Consider the following 18,513-nt stretch of genomic DNA (forward strand, 5'->3'; position numbering starts at 1 on the left):
AAGAAATGCAAAGATGAGCCTGCAGTAAACAATCCGTACAGTCCTGTGTCTGCGTGTGTGTGTGTGTGTGTGTGTGTGTGTGTGTGTGTGTGTGTGTGTGTGTGTGTGTGTCGGAGGGCTCGGGGAGATTGTATCTATAGAGCCGGTGAACATGCATGAGTGCATTTCGAGTGCTGTCGTGCATTTTGGTGTTGTAGGGCATGTGTTCGTGCCTGCCATGACTGGAGCTGCTTGATTGAGTTTGACATGTTTTAGTGTGTGTGAACATGTCCCTGTGTTTGCGTATTTATAAGGACTTTGTGTCCTCGCAAGGCTGGTGAGGTGACATAGGTGCTGTGAAGAGATGACTTTGGGCCAGGAAGTCAGGATTAGTTTCGGGTGAAGGATGAAGGTGGGATCAGATTCAGGTTAATCTCCATTTACAGATTCTAAATAAATAGTAGAATCTGTAGTACGGGAAGTTTTCTGGTTTTTGTTTGTAGTTTGTAGTCCGAGAAGTACTGACCAATCACGTATCAGCAGGCTACAACCTGGCTCCCATCAGCGGCTATCTGATGATGATTTAGATTCTTATTCATCTCTATGAACAGACACCTGCAGCGAGTTCAGCTAACATCTGTTCTAGATCAAAAATTCAACTTCAGACAAGTTCGCTTGACGCTGTGTCACGAAAGCCGTTCAGCATTTAGATTTCCTGACTTCCTTGAATGTATCACAAATGATGGCTCCGCCCTCCGTTCTCCTCTTGAAGATCAGACCTTAAGAGCAAACTTAAGAGCCGTTAATTAAAGTCAATCGCAAGAAAATCTGTTTGTTTTTCGGCTTCATCCCGCCGTAGTAAGCCAGAGTGCAGCCTCTGTGTAACTTCCTGTTTACAGTGAAACTGAGACTCAGCACAAACTGATGAACGGGCGCTCCTCCGGGGGATTGGATGAACCAAGAGATGACAGCGTTTATTAAGCAGACACATCTGGAGGGGAGAATTTCACTTCACTTTGATCTGAACACACAGTCGGAGGAAGTCTTAGCTGGAAGTCCTTTATCGCTAACCGCTGGTTAAACTGGAATGCCTAAAAGGTCGCCATCACTCCCAGAGTTCTGTGTCATCTTCAGATGATAGCTGATGGGATCCTAACCCCCAGTTTGGGAACCACCCATCATAGATTACATCTGAGCTGTGATTGTAGATTAATTTTATGCAGCTATATACATGTTTAAATAGCATCAGTCTCTCTGTGACAAGTTAAAATTGAAAGAGGAAAAGTTCAGTTGCACAAATCGTGTGCACAACCTGCTGTTTGTGAACACCTCCTGAGTTTGGCGCCTCGGTTAATAAAAGTGTTGAAGGGAGGAGGAGTGGAGGAGCTGAGCAGGTTTTGTGCAGAAAGGAGATATAAAAGTACAAAACTATAAATCCTAAATCCTATTGTTGTAAACCTCAATCCCCTGAGCCGCGGTGGTGGGTGAAGAGGTGGATTAACGGTCCGGCTGCCGCTGCATTTCCAGGTGAATCAGTCACTGACCCTGTCGGCCTCGCTCGCTCGCTCACTCGCTCATTTTTTACCTCTGTCTATGTCCCTCGCCCCTCTCTCGCCCCCAGCAGCAGGGGGAGAGAGCGGGAGGACCGCGGGCTCAGGACTGACCCACATCTGGCACTCCAAACCTTTTGCATAGTTCTTTTTTTTTTCCTGTTGCACAGTTTATTTCTGCTCGTATGACGAAAGCAGGAGGTGAATTTAGGCCGTCGCTGTGTTACGTAATTTCAGTTTTGTTAATAAAAGAGGAGCTTGGATGTTCGGTTGAGGTCGACTTCTAACTCACTTCACAGCTGACTGTATTTTTGTTGTTGAGAAATCCTTGTTTCTGTTTTTGCTTCATCAGCCATGGAGCTGAAGGTGAATGTAGGACTGACCCTGAGCTGTCTTTGTGTTTAATTTCCCTCATTGCATGTCTGAGGGTTTTCTTTATGTCTCAGGGTGACTTCAGGTAACTAGACAGTCTATTTTGAACACTGTGCGATTTATTTATTAGGGCTTTTCTATGCACAACAAGTAGCAGAAAGCTAACGTATGTGAAAACGCACTTAACCGGTTACTTCTGCCTTTTCACACCGCAGCCACACACGATAAAAATAAACCAACTACTTTGGCGATGCGTGAGCCAGCTGTAACCCCCATCCTCATTTTTGCAAACTCACTACTGACTCCTAATGTTAACGTTACTGTGACTAATTACTACATTTCAAGCTAAGTAAGGGGGCGGTAGATATTTACATAGTGGGCGAGGCCTATGCAGATATTGGAATTTTGAACGAAGGAGAAGGAGGAGATGCCTCGGGAGGATTTGAAAGTGATTAAACATATTTTGCAGAAAAAAACAGACACAATTTATTATTTCAGCAGAGCATTTAATATGTCTTAAAACTGGAGCTGCTCTTTAAGGGTATTTTTCGGAGGACTGGGGAACCCAAGGGCACCATACTGTGCTAATCCAGGCCTGAACGCATCAAGCAAATGTCAGAGATGTGACAAAATAAAGAATGACCTGATATATGAGGCAGATTTACTGATGCTCCACAGCAAGACAAAAGTTACAGATAAGAAAAGAACAAATAGAGAACAGTGAAAAGAAGTTAATAGATAATTAGCACAAAAATTACAACAGTCAACACGTAGAACAATGTTGATATATCTTCTGATTCTGCGTGTGTCCTGCAGGCTGCATAAATCAACCACCACATTGTTTGTTTTTATGCAAATTCATTTTATAACCCAAAGCTAAGTCGTGATTTGTACATGCTTTTAATTTTAGACAATTAAGGGAAGCATGCTGGGTAAAAAAAACAGACTATGTGACACTTTAACACTATGTGTTAAAAAGTTCAACATATATGGCTACCTCACCTGGCAGAGTGTGTGTCCCATGAAAAGAGGCTTAGTTCTTATAACATCGCCTTTCTTTCCTGCATGTCCCGTCCATCTTCAGCCGTCCAATCAAATAACAGCAAAAATAGCTCTATTATTTTTGAGCTTTAAAGGAAACGAGTGACATTTGGAGGAATATGCTTTTTAGCTCTTTGGCAGAGCGGTAGCTGGATCAGTGCAGGTGGATTATTAACATTATGCTTAAATATTAAAGCAGGAATTTTTGTTCATTAAATCTTATTCTTGAAAAATAACCGGGCACTACAGCTAGCAAAGCACTTTTCCCTCTCTGATGAGTGGTGGATTAGACGTATAAATTAGCATAAAATGGAAGTACTCAAGCTAAGAACCAGTACCTGAAACTCATCCCAAAGTCTGACTGCTGAAAAAACATTAAGAAGCTTTTTTGTTTTCTCTTATAAAACCTCGGCCAAACTAAAAGACTTCTGAGGACATTAAGGAAACACAGAGGAAGTCGAGGTATTTGCATTTAAAACAGGATCTTGCTGAGAGGTTTGCATAATGTGGTCATTCAGAAACAGTTTTAAATTCAGCTCCTCTGGTGTTTTTGCTTTATTTCCAGCACAATATAAAACTGAAGAATTAAATTCATTATTAAAAATATGAGCACCCTGAGTGAGATCACCACCATTAATCCCGACTGCTCCGCTGTGAAATAAACCCAGCGGTGGTGAAACCCCACCGACACACAGCGAGCGAGAGAGAGAGGCGGTCCTCGGGTGCCTCACGTTCTTAATTAACCTCTCTGGCCAGTCCTTCTAATGTGAGTCTAATGTGATCCACGGCCCTCTATTACGGCTCTGAGAGGGCTATCAGTCAGGTTTCAGCTTGCTGCAGAGGAAACGTCAGCGCTGGCTGCAGCACCTGAACACCGACTGACAGAGGAAGCCGAGGTGCTGCTGACCACTGCTCTTTTTACAATAACAAAGGAAAGGTGGAGAGGAGGCAGCAGGCAGTGAAAAACATTTCCAATTTACTGTATAGAACCAGCCAAGTATCCCGATGAATTACAGACTACATCCATACTACTGTGTCCGTTTATAAACTCAAACAATTACTTTCCAGGCGAACTGTTTTAGAACTAATCTTCATCAATACCTACGCGCCTGAAAACACATATTATACTGTATGACCATTCATGTACAATGAGCATGTGCGCTCTGGTGTAAACAGGTGTACACAAAACACGCACTGGTTCTCTTAAAACTGCCTCGCTCCAGCTGATAACGCTGGACACAAGAATCGCTCGAATAATAGCTTCCCTCCGGCACATGTAAGCTGTGTCCCAACTCAGGGGCTGCAGCCTTCGAAGGACATATTTGAAGGCCGATTGCGTCACAGCGGCGGGTCGAAGGCTGTCCCATTTCGAAGGCTCCTTCAGATGTGGCCGACAAATACGTCCTCCTTTTCCCGGGGCACGAAGGATCCATCAGGTGCATCCTCCTACATATCGAGATTCATTATGCGCCTATTCAAACCAGAGGACTTTTACGTGGCCGATAAATTAACTTTAAATGTAAATGTCTTTGGTTTCAACTCAATCGAATAGCTAGCGTTACACACATTTAAAATAATGAAAGGGCCCTTTAAAATATAGTTACATGACATTAGTTATGCTGGCTCGTTAGCCCGCTAGCTACCCGTTGCCAAGCGACAGGAGCCACGTTTGGTGACGTAAGGGTTAGGGCGGGAACAGCTGGTGCGCAAACAGATCCTCCGTAGACCAGACCGTCTCATTTCAGTTCGGCTTTAACGTCTACGCAGGCTATGAATGGCGCATCCACCGTAGACCGCCTCCTTCGAAGGCTGCATGCCCTGGATTGGGAACCAGCTGTAGTCAATTGTTGCGTTTTAAAATGCATAATTTACCTGCATATAAAAGACAAGATCAGCAGCACCTGTAATTAGTTATTCATGTTGTAACTCAGGGCTGATGTTTGTTTTCTTCAGTTCAAAGGACACGTGACAGGACGGGACAGATAAGGGACAGACTTGTTGACCGATAAGACCTGCTCAGTAATAAAATGTGGGAGTTTGCGTGGCTCTAGTGGCTCTAAAATGCTGGAGTAGTGTTGACAGGAGGCGTACACATGGCAGAGTTATGCCTTTTAAGGACACAAACTGACAATGGGAATGTTCATTGGTGTTCCTGAGACGTCATATGTGTGTAATTTCAATCACTGCTCATTGGCACCCTGCAGAAATAATCATGTGCACTTCGGTCCAGATCTTTGTTGCACTTGAATATATAAATGGTGCGTCAGGATTGTATATTATTACAGCAATGAAATCCTGATTGCCTGCTGACTGTCAATACAAATGCATCAGTAACACTTCTCGGGGGGGATTACCGATATGGAAAGTGTGTCAATGGAACGATTTCTAATCCGTGTATTCTGCCTGAAAAGTTCCTCGATAAGGAACTAAAGTACAAACAAGCGAGCTTTATTTCCCTCGAGGATTTTCAAGCACTTTCACAAAGCTGAAGAGAGAATCTGTGCGGAGTTGTTCCTATGCATATTATTTCAAATCTGACTCCCACTACACACTCTCTTCCTTCCTATTTTTAATGATTTATGTTCGACTTTGTGGGTGTATCCAACGTCCTGTCTGTCTGTGACTCTTTGCTGCAGTTGTCTTGAGAATTTGTCTCATGAGATCGCCTGTCTAATAAAGGTTAGATTCTAAAGAACAGTGAAAACATCACAATCTTAGCAGTGCACAGCACAGCTCGTCGTGTGTTAAGGGAATTGCCAGCATGGTTAACACACATCTTCAATTCCGTATGGTAATTGGGTTAGGGTGGCAGGAAGTATTGGATTAGAGCAATACTCCCCCTGAGGGATTTGTTGCCTGTGATTACAGCTGCAACAGCGATGAATAGCCAGGAGGTGCAGATAAAGTATAGTAGGAAGTCTCTCTAATCTGAGTAAAGAATTTCCTGAAGGGTTTTGCAGCTTTGATGCAGACGTTACGATGAATGTTTGCTGCTTTAAAGTGTTCTTTGAAGCAGCGAGAGAGCAAATACAAGAACGAGAGGAAACTAGAAAGATGACCAAATACTCCTGTGACTTCTAGAGGGGATTTCAGATCGGATCGATCTGAGAGCTTGGCTGAAATCTGCTTCAGAATAAAAGCTGTACTACACTTCTTCCATCCCTGCTTCGACATGTACGCAGCGCTGCACATCGGCTCGCCTTTCATTGCTGGAGTTGAAGCTGTCGTTGCAGTGCAGGTAGCTGCAGCAGCAGCAGTTGTAGTAGTCCCAGTTGTGCTGATTTCTGTGGTTTCTACCCTGATGCTTTATTGATTAGTCAGTGACACTGATAGTCCGGAGAGAACGAGACGGAGAGAGAGAGAGAGAGAGAGCGGGAGCAATCGGACTGAGGCTTCCTGCTCCAGAAGGCTGTCTAATTAGAAAGACGGAGCGAGGGGGCATCAAATAGACGGATTCCGCAGCCCTGTGAGAGGGAGGAGAGAGAGAGAGCTCCTCTGAGCATGGAGGCAGAGTGACAGCCCCCCCTGCTGGGGGAGTCAAAACACTGCAGGGGGATCAGATCAATAGCGCCACTCATCCTTGAAGGATAGGCCCGCCTGGCAGCAGCTCGCTTGTTTAACACAGACAGGCTCTCCAGACTGAAAAAGAGAGAGAGAGAGAGAGCCCCTTTAGAAATCAAAGGAAGTCGAGCATCACCGCCTCCCGCATCCATTTCAATCAACACCCTCTTCTGTTCGTCTTAAGAGCTGTTTGTGAACCTCAAGGCGCAGGATGCAAATTTTAAGATCAAGAAAGGCTTTCATTAGATTAAGTTATTTGTGAGGAATTATCTGTCCTGGAATGCAATCACTCCGGTTAGAGGCGTCACACATAACTGGCCTACATTAGAAATACCATCCAGTATAAGTACATTAAATGTTTCATTGAAAGCCTGACGACACAAGAGGCACTGTGGGGCTTTAAGGTGCTTCCTCCCCTTGAAGCTGGCTCCTCTTTTGGCACGCTCGGCCTTCTGGGAAAAAAAAAAGACTCACATTTGGAGTGTCCAGAGGGGCCTCTGACTGCAGACACCACCCCGCTGTGGAACAATGACAGCCCCTTATTAAGGAGGCCGGCTCCCTGATTGATCCGCTATAATCAGCTCGTTAGTCGTCATTAGGCGACTTTCGGCGGGGGGGAGGCTCGACATGCTGGTTTGCTCTAAAAGCCTTGATCTCGCAGGATGTTCGGCAGCTTTGAGAACACAGACAGATAAGAGAGCGTGGGGATTAAGAGGCCTGAAGAAGTGAAGCGGGGAGAGCGATCAGTGATCTCCGCGGGCTGAACTCAACCTTCAGATTGACAGGTCGGCTGTGAAAGAGGAAACGCACTCTCTGATTCCCGATTAGAAGAAGAGGCGCTTGATTAACAGAGTGGAAGACCTCGCTGTTTTAATCCAGCTTGTAGTCTGCATTAGTTTGATGACGCTAATGAATATAACTGTGTGGAAGCTCTTACCTTGCAGATCTTTATGTTAATATCCATATTTATGTGCTTGGCTGTTAGCAGGGGAATGCTCTGACCTCTTGGCCTTATGATGCTCATAAAGCTGCAGGATTAGTCGGAACATGAACTCTCATCAGGCCCTGCATGTTTTTACAAGACTACAAGGTTGACCTTTAGGACTCATGAACTTACTGATACGACAACTTCTCTTATTTACTGCTTGATTTTATTAATATAAGCAGCAAAAGATGACTGTAAGACTGTAAAAGGAAGGATTTGCAGACACAGAAGTGTTTTCATAGAACTTATGACATATTTTCACATTAAGAGTCAGAAATGTACATTTTACTGTGTGGAGGTCGCAGCGTCTGAATAATTGTATTTTGTGTGTAGTTATCAGTGTTTGGGAGCAGCGTTCTACATGAACTTAGTTTGCTGGTAGTTAAACTCCTCTTATTTCCATCATGATTGAAGCACTTTTTTTGCCTTCCTTTAGTTAACACAGAAACTAGAGAGGAATGACTTTTTTCTTTGTCTCTAACCATCGCTTCTTGACTGTAATTGAATTGCCTTTTGACTCTCCTCACAGTGAAGGCAAACAAAGTCAATGCATTTATCAGGCAGCCACCTCTGCACATCTGACCTTTGTGGAGTTATCTTGCAGAAGGGCGAGCATTGCTAAGTGCTCACACAGCGACAGAGTCTCCATCGATAAACCTCCCAAATCTGGGAGTGAGGAACGATCACTGTAGCATGTTGACAGCAAAAAGACATTAAAGTGATAATATCGAAGTCTCATTGTCTTTGGCGGCACCTATAGCGATAAACTGTAACTGCAGGAGCACACTTCCCAGGTATCCAGACAGTGCTGCATGTGTGACGTCCACGGTTGGCTCCGGTTGTAACTCTTGATTTTCCCGGCTGACGGTCGCTTTCCTTTTCAGACTGTTTGCTTCATCTGAGCGTCGAGTTTATTTCTTTTTCTTTGGATTTTCACTTCTTGTTGAAGTTGTATCTGTAGTCATCCATCTTTTCTTTGTTTGTTCAGCCATAGTAGATTACTGTTTACTCGCAACACACGCAGAGAGCGGAAAAGCAGCCGCTTAGCTCCGCCTACCCTCTCTGGCAGACCAACCACTGCTGGCTGATGGAAAACACGTCACCAACTGGACGCCGGTTGGGATTTTTTCTGTGAATGTCGCCACAGACAGCCTCTGTAATACTGCAAATGCAAAGGCTTTCATCAGTGGGCCATGGGCTCAGTCACCATTGTGTTACCTCATTCGGAGATAGATAGAGACTTAACAGACATTTATTTAAATAAAAATCTTATCACTTCAAATATCCCAAAGTGTATTTCCATCCATCCGTTATCTATACCACTTATCCTGGTCAGGGTCGGGAGGGGGGGGCTTTAGCCTATCCCAGGGCCGACACACAGAGACAGACAAGCGGGAGTACCCGGGAACACGAGGAGAACATGCAAACTCCTTTACCTGAAGCTGGATTCAAACCCGGAACCTTCCAGTTTTATTTTAATCAACATGAAATTCCGAACTATAAATCACAGCTGAGGTTTTGGGCCTGAAACAGGTCTTGAGTGCTTCTGTGGAGGCTCAGCATTAAATGTGGTTTTCATTCTGCCCATCAGAAGCTAAATTTAACTCCATTAACTGAAGTGAACCCAAAGTGACATTTACACGTCAGATTTCATGCATGAAGCTAAAGGTGTCGTGGCTCTCTGAAATGTTATTTAGATCAAACGCTGAAACTGAAAGAGAAAAAAGGAGAGGGAGGAAAGAACGGTGCAGCAGATCATGTGGATAATCATTCCAGGTCAGCGGCTTGATGAGCGAGAGACATTAACACACCACGCTTTAACGCAACCAGGGACTCCAGTGGAAACAAAGGGAGGAGGAGGAGAAAAGCAGGGATGGACGAGTGGAACGCTGGATGCAGAATCATAAACAGAGTTCTTTCATATCTAGCGGAATTAATTTTAAGGCTGAACTAATCTGAGATTTTGCAAAGTTAAATTAGACTTTTGAATTTAAACTTAGACGAGATTTATGCTTTGATTTTGTTCACTATATGAAATGATGACATTCTGACCTTTGAGCCTTGCAAATATTTGAACAAAGTTTGGTCGTGTGCTGACGTGTGTCAACATGATAACAGTGCCTTGTTAAATTCATGAAAGTGGCTGGATAAGTACAGAGGTTAATGAAACCAAAACACACTGAGAAGTGTGCCCATAATCTGTCACTCTGCAGCCTAATAACAGGAATGACAGATACAGTATAACCTTTACAGCTCTTTATTATGCTAACAGTCTTACAGTGAACTGGGCAGAGGCATACAGTGTTAGGCACAGCTGTTTCCATGACAACAACAACACAGGCTCTTAGTCCCACCAGTGTTGTGGAGCTGCGTTTAGCTGCAGATGCTTCTTCACGTTTGAAGTCGAGCTCTTCACAGCTGACGAGCACTTCTCCTCCAGACACGGCTTACATTTCACCGTCATGTTGTTCTCGTCCCTTTCACCCAAGCATTCAGAATAATGTGAATATTTCCACAAAGTAAACGCTGTCCTCTCTGACAGCTCGCTAGCTGAATTAGCTAGCTAAGCATGCACACTGACACAGCTGTGTTTACCTTCTGCTGGTACGACGCTACCTGCGAAACTTTGTAACAGATTACTTTATGAAAAATTAATTAAATAACAGATCACTTGAATTGCATAAATAAAGCGTTACGTTACTCGTTACAACAAAAAAGTAATCAGAGTACCCTCATGGATTACTTTGTTACGCGTTACCCCAACACTGACCTGCCATGACGTACATTTTGATGTATATGATCAAGTATATCAAAAAATATATCAAGATCAAACTACTACTAAAAGCATGCTGGGATTACGCTGCAGATCACGCTGCAGCTGCCGACAGAAACACTCCACTGGAGCAATTCCAAACTTTTTGTCATTTAGACGCCAAAATAAATAAAGATAGCTTTAAAAATACCAAAAATGTTCTTCATGGTAGTCATGGAGACTGAAAACATAAAGCAAACAGTAATGTGAGTGAAACCTACTTTATGTGCTTTTATCAATATACCCTCCAGTCACAGTTGATTTGCTTCAGACGTGAGGTTTTTACGCTTGTTCACAACATGAGGCACCAAACAGCCTCCAATCTCCTTCACTGAATGACTGCGCACGCGTATGTCACAGATGTCTCCCCGATGCAATCAGATGTCACTCTGGATGGATCCAGGACAACTTCTCTGGTGTAAAATATTGTAAATCCAGTTTATATTAATCTACTGAAGCTTTAAATCCAAAATGAAAAGAAAAGAAATGCCAACATAAAATACTACAAGGACAAACGTAAGCGTCTGTTTTAAAAGTAGAGCGTTTTTTAAAACCCACCTCTGCTCATTCATTCCTCTCAGCTCCTCAGAATCCACTCAGTCTGACACATTGTCACTGAAACATCCTAAAAGCCTCAAATGGCCCTAATCGGGCAGAGAGGCAGAGGCAGAAACAGGGGGAGAGGGAGCAGGACGCTTTGAGATGAATCCACCAGAAAATACATCAGCAAAAGCAAATTTCTAATATATTTCCTTCCCCGCCGCTCGCCTGGAATTGCTTCTCGGAGGGAAGTCATAAAGCGGAACGCAAGCGGAGGAATTCCTCCTCCGGTCTCCTCAGGAGAGACTGATGCCGGCGTTAGTTGGGGCTGACACCTTTCCCGATCGTGTTTTATGTAAATGCGGGTCTCTAAAACAAGTATCCAAGGGTAATATTTGCAGAGGAGACGGCGGAGGAGAGCAGGCCTGACGCAGTTCGCTCTCTGCTTCCTGCTAATCTGCTCGATTAATCACATCAGCGCAGGCAGAGATATAAATGCTTCAATCGGGAGAGGAAAGCATGATGGATGAGTGAGCTAAGAGGTCTTCCTGCTCCTCTTTTTCCCTCTCTTCTCTCTATTCCATTTCCTTTTCTCCCTGCATCCTTCTGGCTCAATTTACAGACTATTTTTACTCAACCTCTCCCCGAATTTTCCATTCTTCTCTATTTTCTCTCTATATTTCTCTTCCATTATTGTTTTAATTTGAAGCTTGCTCTTGTTTCTATGTTATCTCTCTCCCCGCTTCTTAAACTCCAGCTTTGTTTTTCCCATCCCGTCTCTTATCTCTCTCTCCTTCCATCTGTTTTCCTCCTTCTCTTTCTTCTTGTGTTTAATCCTTTTCCTTAAATCTCTCCAGGAGCTTCATCTAAAGCTAATTATACATAAAGCATCATGAATAAACAGCTAAAAACATGGACGAGACGGGGAGGCAGTTTGAATTCATGTTGGAAATACAAGCCCTGCATGTTAAAGCCCGTGTGATATTTGTGCCTGTGATATCATCATATGAACTTAATGAAAGAGGGAAACGCTGCAGGGCTCTGATGATGAACCAAAGTACAAGATTAAATCAAAATCGAGGAAGACATTGATTTACAATATTTGCCTAAATGATTGAACATTATTTCCTCTAAAGACAAAGCACGTGTTTTTATTCCTTGGTTTTCTGCACTTAATATCGAGCCAGGCTGCCTGTATTTAGTTTTTAGATTAATTACGTGTCAGTGATGGAGGAGAGGCAAACCCTGACCACTGCCACACGTCTCTGTGGCCTCGGCCGGCTGGTAGAAATACTGAGGTCAGGAGCTTCGGCAGCTCCACCCGATCATTCTGACAACACATGAAAAAATGTGTAACATCTTAATTTATTTTCTATATTGTCCATGTTCGAAGCTATTGTAAGATGCCATTAATAATTACTGATGGAAAAAATGCTGAATTATTTTATTTATTTGTTGAAATATTCTATTTTTAGGACACTGAGTCAAAGACGAATATTGCCATTTGCCATTTTGCAGCGTAATTACTTTAGATTATTAAGTGCCAACTGTTCTGACTCAGTGTTTGCCGTCCCAGCTTTTCAGACCATCAATTGTACATCTTCGTGAAACGGTCACAATCTGTCTAAATGAGGGTTTTCATTTTAACTGAAGGAATTATTTAACAAGGATGGTTTTGATTTGACTTTATCGAAGTGCGTCTGCTGCTGCGGGACATAATAAGGTTATTTATTGTGGTCGTGTTGCCGTCTAGCTGCTGAAATCTGTGACGTCACTTGTTGTTAATGGATGAACCTTTGGAATCCAGTCAGAGGTGAAAACGAGAAGAGGGTTTGTGTTCTTTTTTTAAGTGGTGCATATTTTTAAATAACCACTCTACAAATAAGGCTCTATGTGAATTTAGGGCTGCAGGGTTTGTAAATGCAGGAAGAGAGCTGGAGGAGAGGGATAGAGAGAGGATGGAGGGAAGGAAGGAGAACAGGAAAAGGAAAGAGGGAGAGTGGAGAGAGCTGCATCCTCCAGCAAGGCCATAAATCGCCTCACGTATGTCCAACCTAGAGGGCAAATTCTCATTCCGTCAACTGTTTATCTCCTCTGTCCTTCCCTCCATCCATCCATCCATCATTCATTCATCCATCCACGGACTGCACATGCTCAGTCCCCGCTGCGTTAATGGAGGAAATTTCTAATTAGGCATAAAAATAATGAATCACCTGACCAATTCAAGGGTGAAGATTTGGAGTCAGAGTTTTGCCCTGAACAGTGTCTGTCAGGCTGCCGGGCCTCCCCCTTCCTCCTCTCTGTCTTTTCCTCATCGCGCCTCCTCCTCCTGCCTCCTTTGTGCCTCCTCATTGCGCCTCCTCCTCACGTCTCTCCGCCCTCCACATTAATCACATGGCAGGGAGAATAAAGCAGAGCATCTGTAATAGTTTAGCAGCGTCACTGAAGGACGGGCAGAGGTCGGCTAGCATCGCGGCTAATGTGTAGACACCCGGTACGTGTGTGTGTGTGTGTGTGTGTGTGTGTGTGTACATGTATTAACAGTAATAGATGGGTTGGTGTGGACACAAGGACAGAACGGGGACATGGGGCGCTAAAAATGGATCCGAACCTGGTGGTCCAACACACACACGCGCACACACACACACACACGTGCACACATTGACATGCATGCATATACACACATATGAATGCTATACATACCGGCACACATAGAAAAGTAAGAGATGTCCCCTCTTTGGTTTGATCAGATTTTTAGCAACATTTGAACCTTTTCTTTAAAGTTATTGATTGATTTCAGCATTTATTGGTTTTGTGATGATATATTTTGTGTTAAGACATTTGTTTGTTCCCGCTGCTGGAGACGACAGGCTGGTCGAACAGAGCAGAGTTGAGCTGCCTTTTCTTTTTTTACGGGCTGCTTGATTTGTTGTTGCTGCAGAGGTTTTGCGTCAGTCGTTAAGTTCTCCTGCTGCCAACACTTCCTCCTGCTCCGGGCTGCGTCCCTGCTTGTTTTCTGTACACAAATACTTCATTTTTTCTTACCCAGAATGCACTGGAAAGATGCCCTGCTGATAGGCTCGCCCACAGGGAACACAAGTCGCAGTCGTGCATGAATTTTTTTGACATTATCAGAAATGTGAATCCAAACAGAGATGACTCTGTATCATCGGAGGGGTTTTTGTCTGCTAATTTTTAATTTCATGCCTGTTGTTTTACTTTGAAGGGCACTTTGGAGCGACTGTTTCCACACACGCACACACACACACACACACACACACACACACACCCTCAGTGTCTCTCTGCCCATCTCACTGTTTGTGTTGTGAGTCTCTGAGCCAGATAAGGAAGTCATTGTGTCTCCTGTAATGAAAAGGCAGGGTGACGGCGCAGATAGGGTTTTCAGTATCTCGGCGTGCTCGGGTGAAAACGCCGCGTGCACACGCCGTAACCTTGAGTACCACGCATGTCAATCAATCCCACCCATTCAACCAACCCGGACTCACCCCGTCACTCTCTTTGACGGGTGAGATAAACGCACTCTGTGTTCGGCTTCAGCTCGTATCGATGATTTTAACTAATGGGGAGACATCAGCTTGGTCTCAGTGCTGAAGGAGTGCAATCAATGATCAGCTAATTATTTATGAATCCACTGATTGGGGTCTTTCTCTGCGGAGTTTGCATGTTCTCCTCATGTCTGCATGGTGCAAATATATGCAAGTCAGGTTAACTGGTAATTGCCTGTTAGATGAATGGTGTAAGCTAATTTGATGCAGAAATTATGGATCAAATATCAACCTTTTCTCGTCCTCCTCTGAACCCTCGATCTCCTGTGAAATGTTCACTACATCCTCTCAATGCTCTTTCTTTAAATGTGGACAAATCCAGTGAACTGCAGCCCATATAATCCAATAAATCGGACACAACTGACCATTGGAAAACTGTGCTAAATGTCATGATGTCAATCTTGATGTTCTGCTGTGACTCTGTAAATGTCACGTAATACAGCTGCAGTTTATTTAGTTTTTGCTGAATGAAGAGAAACTCTTCAAAAAGACAACGTTGAGTTATTTTATTACCCCAGCAGGATGTTGTTTTTGTGCCTCAAACTAAACTGACCTTTTTACCTTAACGTTGCGTTAGAGGGGAAGAAAAAATATTTAACGTCCTGGGATGAGACTTAGTTTGAAAATTGAAGAGTACTCTTGAAAAACTATGCATAACTTTTCCGAAGATATCAGGTACAGAATCAGAAACACTTTCCCCAGGGGGAAATTTGGGACGATGAAATAAAGAAAAAATAAGGAAAAGGAACAGGAGCAACTGTAACAGGCTGCACGCGCAGTCGGTGCATGCACAAGTGTTCAGTTCATCATTGAGATAACCTGATAACAACAGGCCAACTCCCACAGCTCCAAATGTCTCTTATTCCATTTGTATGAAACTATAAAGACTGAAGGACAGGTAATATGAACCTAAAACGTCCAGCTTAAGTCAGACACGTCTTCATTTTTCATTTTCACTTCATGTCATCGAGAGTATTTGATTGTCTTGTCTGCGTCTCCTCTGTGATTAAATGAAGTGAAATTGAAGTGACCTCTGCTACACACACCTCCAGCAGCTGCATGTACTTACCCTCCAACACCCTCACACTTACATTCACACACACTCATTCACAAACACACACACCTCCAACAGTAACGTCTTTCTCTGGTTCCTAACAGCCTGAGTCTTGGCCTGTGTTGCAGGAGGATGAGACAGGCGAGGGGCGCTTCAGCTTCCCCGGCTACGGCATGGGCCCCGCCTGCCTGCAGGCCAAAGACGGCATGGCCATCAAGGGCAACAACAACAACGCCCCGGCCTCGGCCGCGCCCGAGAAGAGCATCGAGGAGATGAAGAAGCTGTTCATCGGCCGGGCCAAACGCATCGACACGGTGTCCCGCGTGGCCTTCCCGCTCGTCTTCCTCATTTTTAACATTTTCTACTGGATCATTTACAAGATCATCCGCAGCGAGGACATCCACAAGCAGTAGTCGAGAGGCGGAGGAGGAGGAGGGCGAGGACAGTGCGAAGAGGAAACTAAAACAGAGGAAGGAAACAGAGAGAGATGACTTCAACAGGAGATATCATTGCAACCTTTTTTCATGCCAACCACGCCTCCTTTCCTTGTCCTCCTCCTTCATCCTCTTCCTCTTTTGGTCGAGGATGAGTTGCTTTTTGTGGCAGTCGCCCCCCTCAGCCCTCCCTGACACCTACCAGACATTATTTGAGATATTTATTGCTTTCTTTCCCCTTAAATCCCCCTCGTTCCTGCCCCAAATCCCAACCTCTTCCCGTCTCTTTACACCTCCTGAATAATCCGGACCAGTGCAATAGCAATGCAGTAAAATGCATGATATATGAATGTGGCAATATATTAATGAAAAGATGAAAAATGAAAACACAGACTTTTGCAGGCACGCCCAACAAACTGTGTGGGAGTGGACGGACTGGAGAGAAAGAAGACGAGGACGAGGGAGTCTTGTAAAGGGTCTTGTATTTGATTTTAGGTTCTTTTTTTGTGTGAAGACAGATATATAATTCTACATGAAAAGTGATGTCGGGACGGGGTGGGGGATGTGCGAGAAGCATACAGCAGTGTAATATACTCATGTATTTATCATAAATGGAAAAAAGAACTTTATTTCCACAGGCTGGCATCTGGAAGTGAGGGATTTTTCACCCCAAAAAAAGGAAGGAAGGCGGATCGGTGCTTCCATTAAATAAAGCGATGCAAGGATCATGCATTCTATATATCTAGATTTGCTTCAAACGTGTATTGCAAGCACTCCTCAACGCTTTTCCTCCCCCTCCCCTGCCGCCAACACCACGAAACCTTGAACTTGCAGAGACACTTGCTGCTGCCGCTGTCAACACACGACTGGACAAAAAGAAAAAAATAAAGAAACACTGGACGAGCAGTGCTCAAGATTATGAGACATCTAATTTATCTGTGGTCAACGTGTTCCTCTACCCGTCCTTAATTTATTTCATATTGCATTTGTTGGTTTGTTTCTTAATTTATGTGCCAAGTAAACATGTCGCTTGTGGCTGTGCGGCGCTCTGCAGCTCTGACCTTTTCGTCAAGAGGAAGGGAGACGGTTCGACATCAGCCGCTGCATCGATCGGCGTCTCCTCACAGGCTTCTTCTGGGTTTTTTAATCCCTGAGATATTAGTTTGTTTTCATCGACTGGAAAAAGGGCAAATCGATCCTGGACTGAGTAAAAAAATGTAGATCCTCGTTTTGCTTTCCTCGTTGTGTTCATTGGGACTGAACCACAGATATGTTTACATCTTATTAGTGCTTCCTTGCTTTGACCCCGCCTTAATGTGAGACCCCACCCTTCCCCAGCTGAGCGGACATATGTAGTAATTAAACAGATTATAGCACCTGTTATACCTTAATTATCTGTAGTTCCATGTCATTCACATGCACCAACTGTAGCTGCAAACGTCAGCATTCGTGAAGCGCCGTCATCACGCAGACGGAGCGTAACAGCAGGATTTATTTTGTCATGTTGGACCAGATTTGAACTTTCAGCAGGTCAGTCGGTTTGATGACGTTTTTCTCTTTCATTTGCGCCAGCTTCTCTATGCAATGATTAGTATATGCAATTATGATTTTTACCTACTTTTAGCAACTCTAAAAGGCCACATTCTCTTGAGTTGTTTCATCCCACTGCTAACTGCTACACTGTCTTTGAAGCTTCTTGCAATGTATGGAGGAATGGGGAAGATAAAGTGTTAAAACACAGTGATGCAATGGACAGGGACCCAGTGCATGTAGATGACTGTACAGCAGCTAACAGATAGAGGACCTCTGAGCCAGTCAGAGCCTGGAAAGAAAGTTTAAGGATACAGTTCTTTTCTTCTTTTTCTGCACAGATGGTTGTTTCATCGTATCACCTCGTCACGTCTTTTTCATTTACTCAAAAATAATCCCAAAGTGCTTTATTCTAAAAAACAACAGACATTTTCAGAGGTTTTAAGCAAAAGGGGTGAAAAAACGTTTTCCGATCCTGCAGCAAAACAGAGCTACACTTAAAATGAACAATTCATTCTTAGTTTCTTATCGAGTTTAAGATTTATTGTATTCTTATTATAAGTATGTGTTTTTTTTCCCTTTGAAAAATGTTTAGATGAGAAGGTAAAAACAATCTTGCAAGTTGAGTACGAAGCTGAAGTGTGGAGGTGATTAGCCTAGCTTAGCATGACTGGTTATACATTGGTTTGTGTACTGATAGAATATTGAAGTATTATTTTTCATATATATTTAATGTTAGATTAGCGGGCTGTAGACTGGCCTCTTGGTAGGCATATTTGTAAAAGTTGGAGAGTTCGAAGCTAGCTTTTTCCATCTGTTTCCAGACTTTATGCTAAGCTAGGCTAATAACTTCCCACCTCGGCTTCATTATTGAAACACCCATGATGGTGGTACAGAGCTTCTCATCAACCAAAATACTGTCACTTCCTTCACTACTCAATGTTAAGGGCGCCACACTACAATGCATCTGTCTGGCCCGCTTGTCTTTCACCTCAGTCGTTCAGATTCCAGAGCTTCAAATAAAACAATCGACTGGACTTTTATTGTGAAGTTTGAGGCAAATGCTTCTAGAGTTTTATGCAAACTAAA

General features: G+C 43.7%; 1 protein-coding gene across 2 annotated transcripts in view; it reads left to right on the forward strand.

Annotated features, from left to right (window-relative positions):
• glra1 (glycine receptor, alpha 1) overlaps window positions 1–16,545 on the forward strand; it is a 111,563-nt gene extending 95,018 nt beyond the window's left edge. For both annotated transcript variants that reach the window (XM_069669824.1, XM_069669825.1), the window contains one exon: window positions 15,589–16,545. In XM_069669824.1, the coding sequence (XP_069525925.1) occupies window positions 15,589–15,873 (285 nt within the window). In that variant the 3' untranslated portion in view covers window positions 15,874–16,545. The remainder of the gene's footprint in view (window positions 1–15,588) is intronic.
• The last annotated feature ends 1,968 nt before the right edge of the window (window positions 16,546–18,513 follow it).

This window comes from Semicossyphus pulcher, unplaced genomic scaffold, assembly GCF_022749685.1.
Source record: "Semicossyphus pulcher isolate SPU_LCO1_2020_fin unplaced genomic scaffold, fSemPul1.0.p SCAF_2, whole genome shotgun sequence".
In the NCBI taxonomy this organism is placed as follows: domain Eukaryota; kingdom Metazoa; phylum Chordata; class Actinopteri; order Labriformes; family Labridae; genus Semicossyphus; species Semicossyphus pulcher.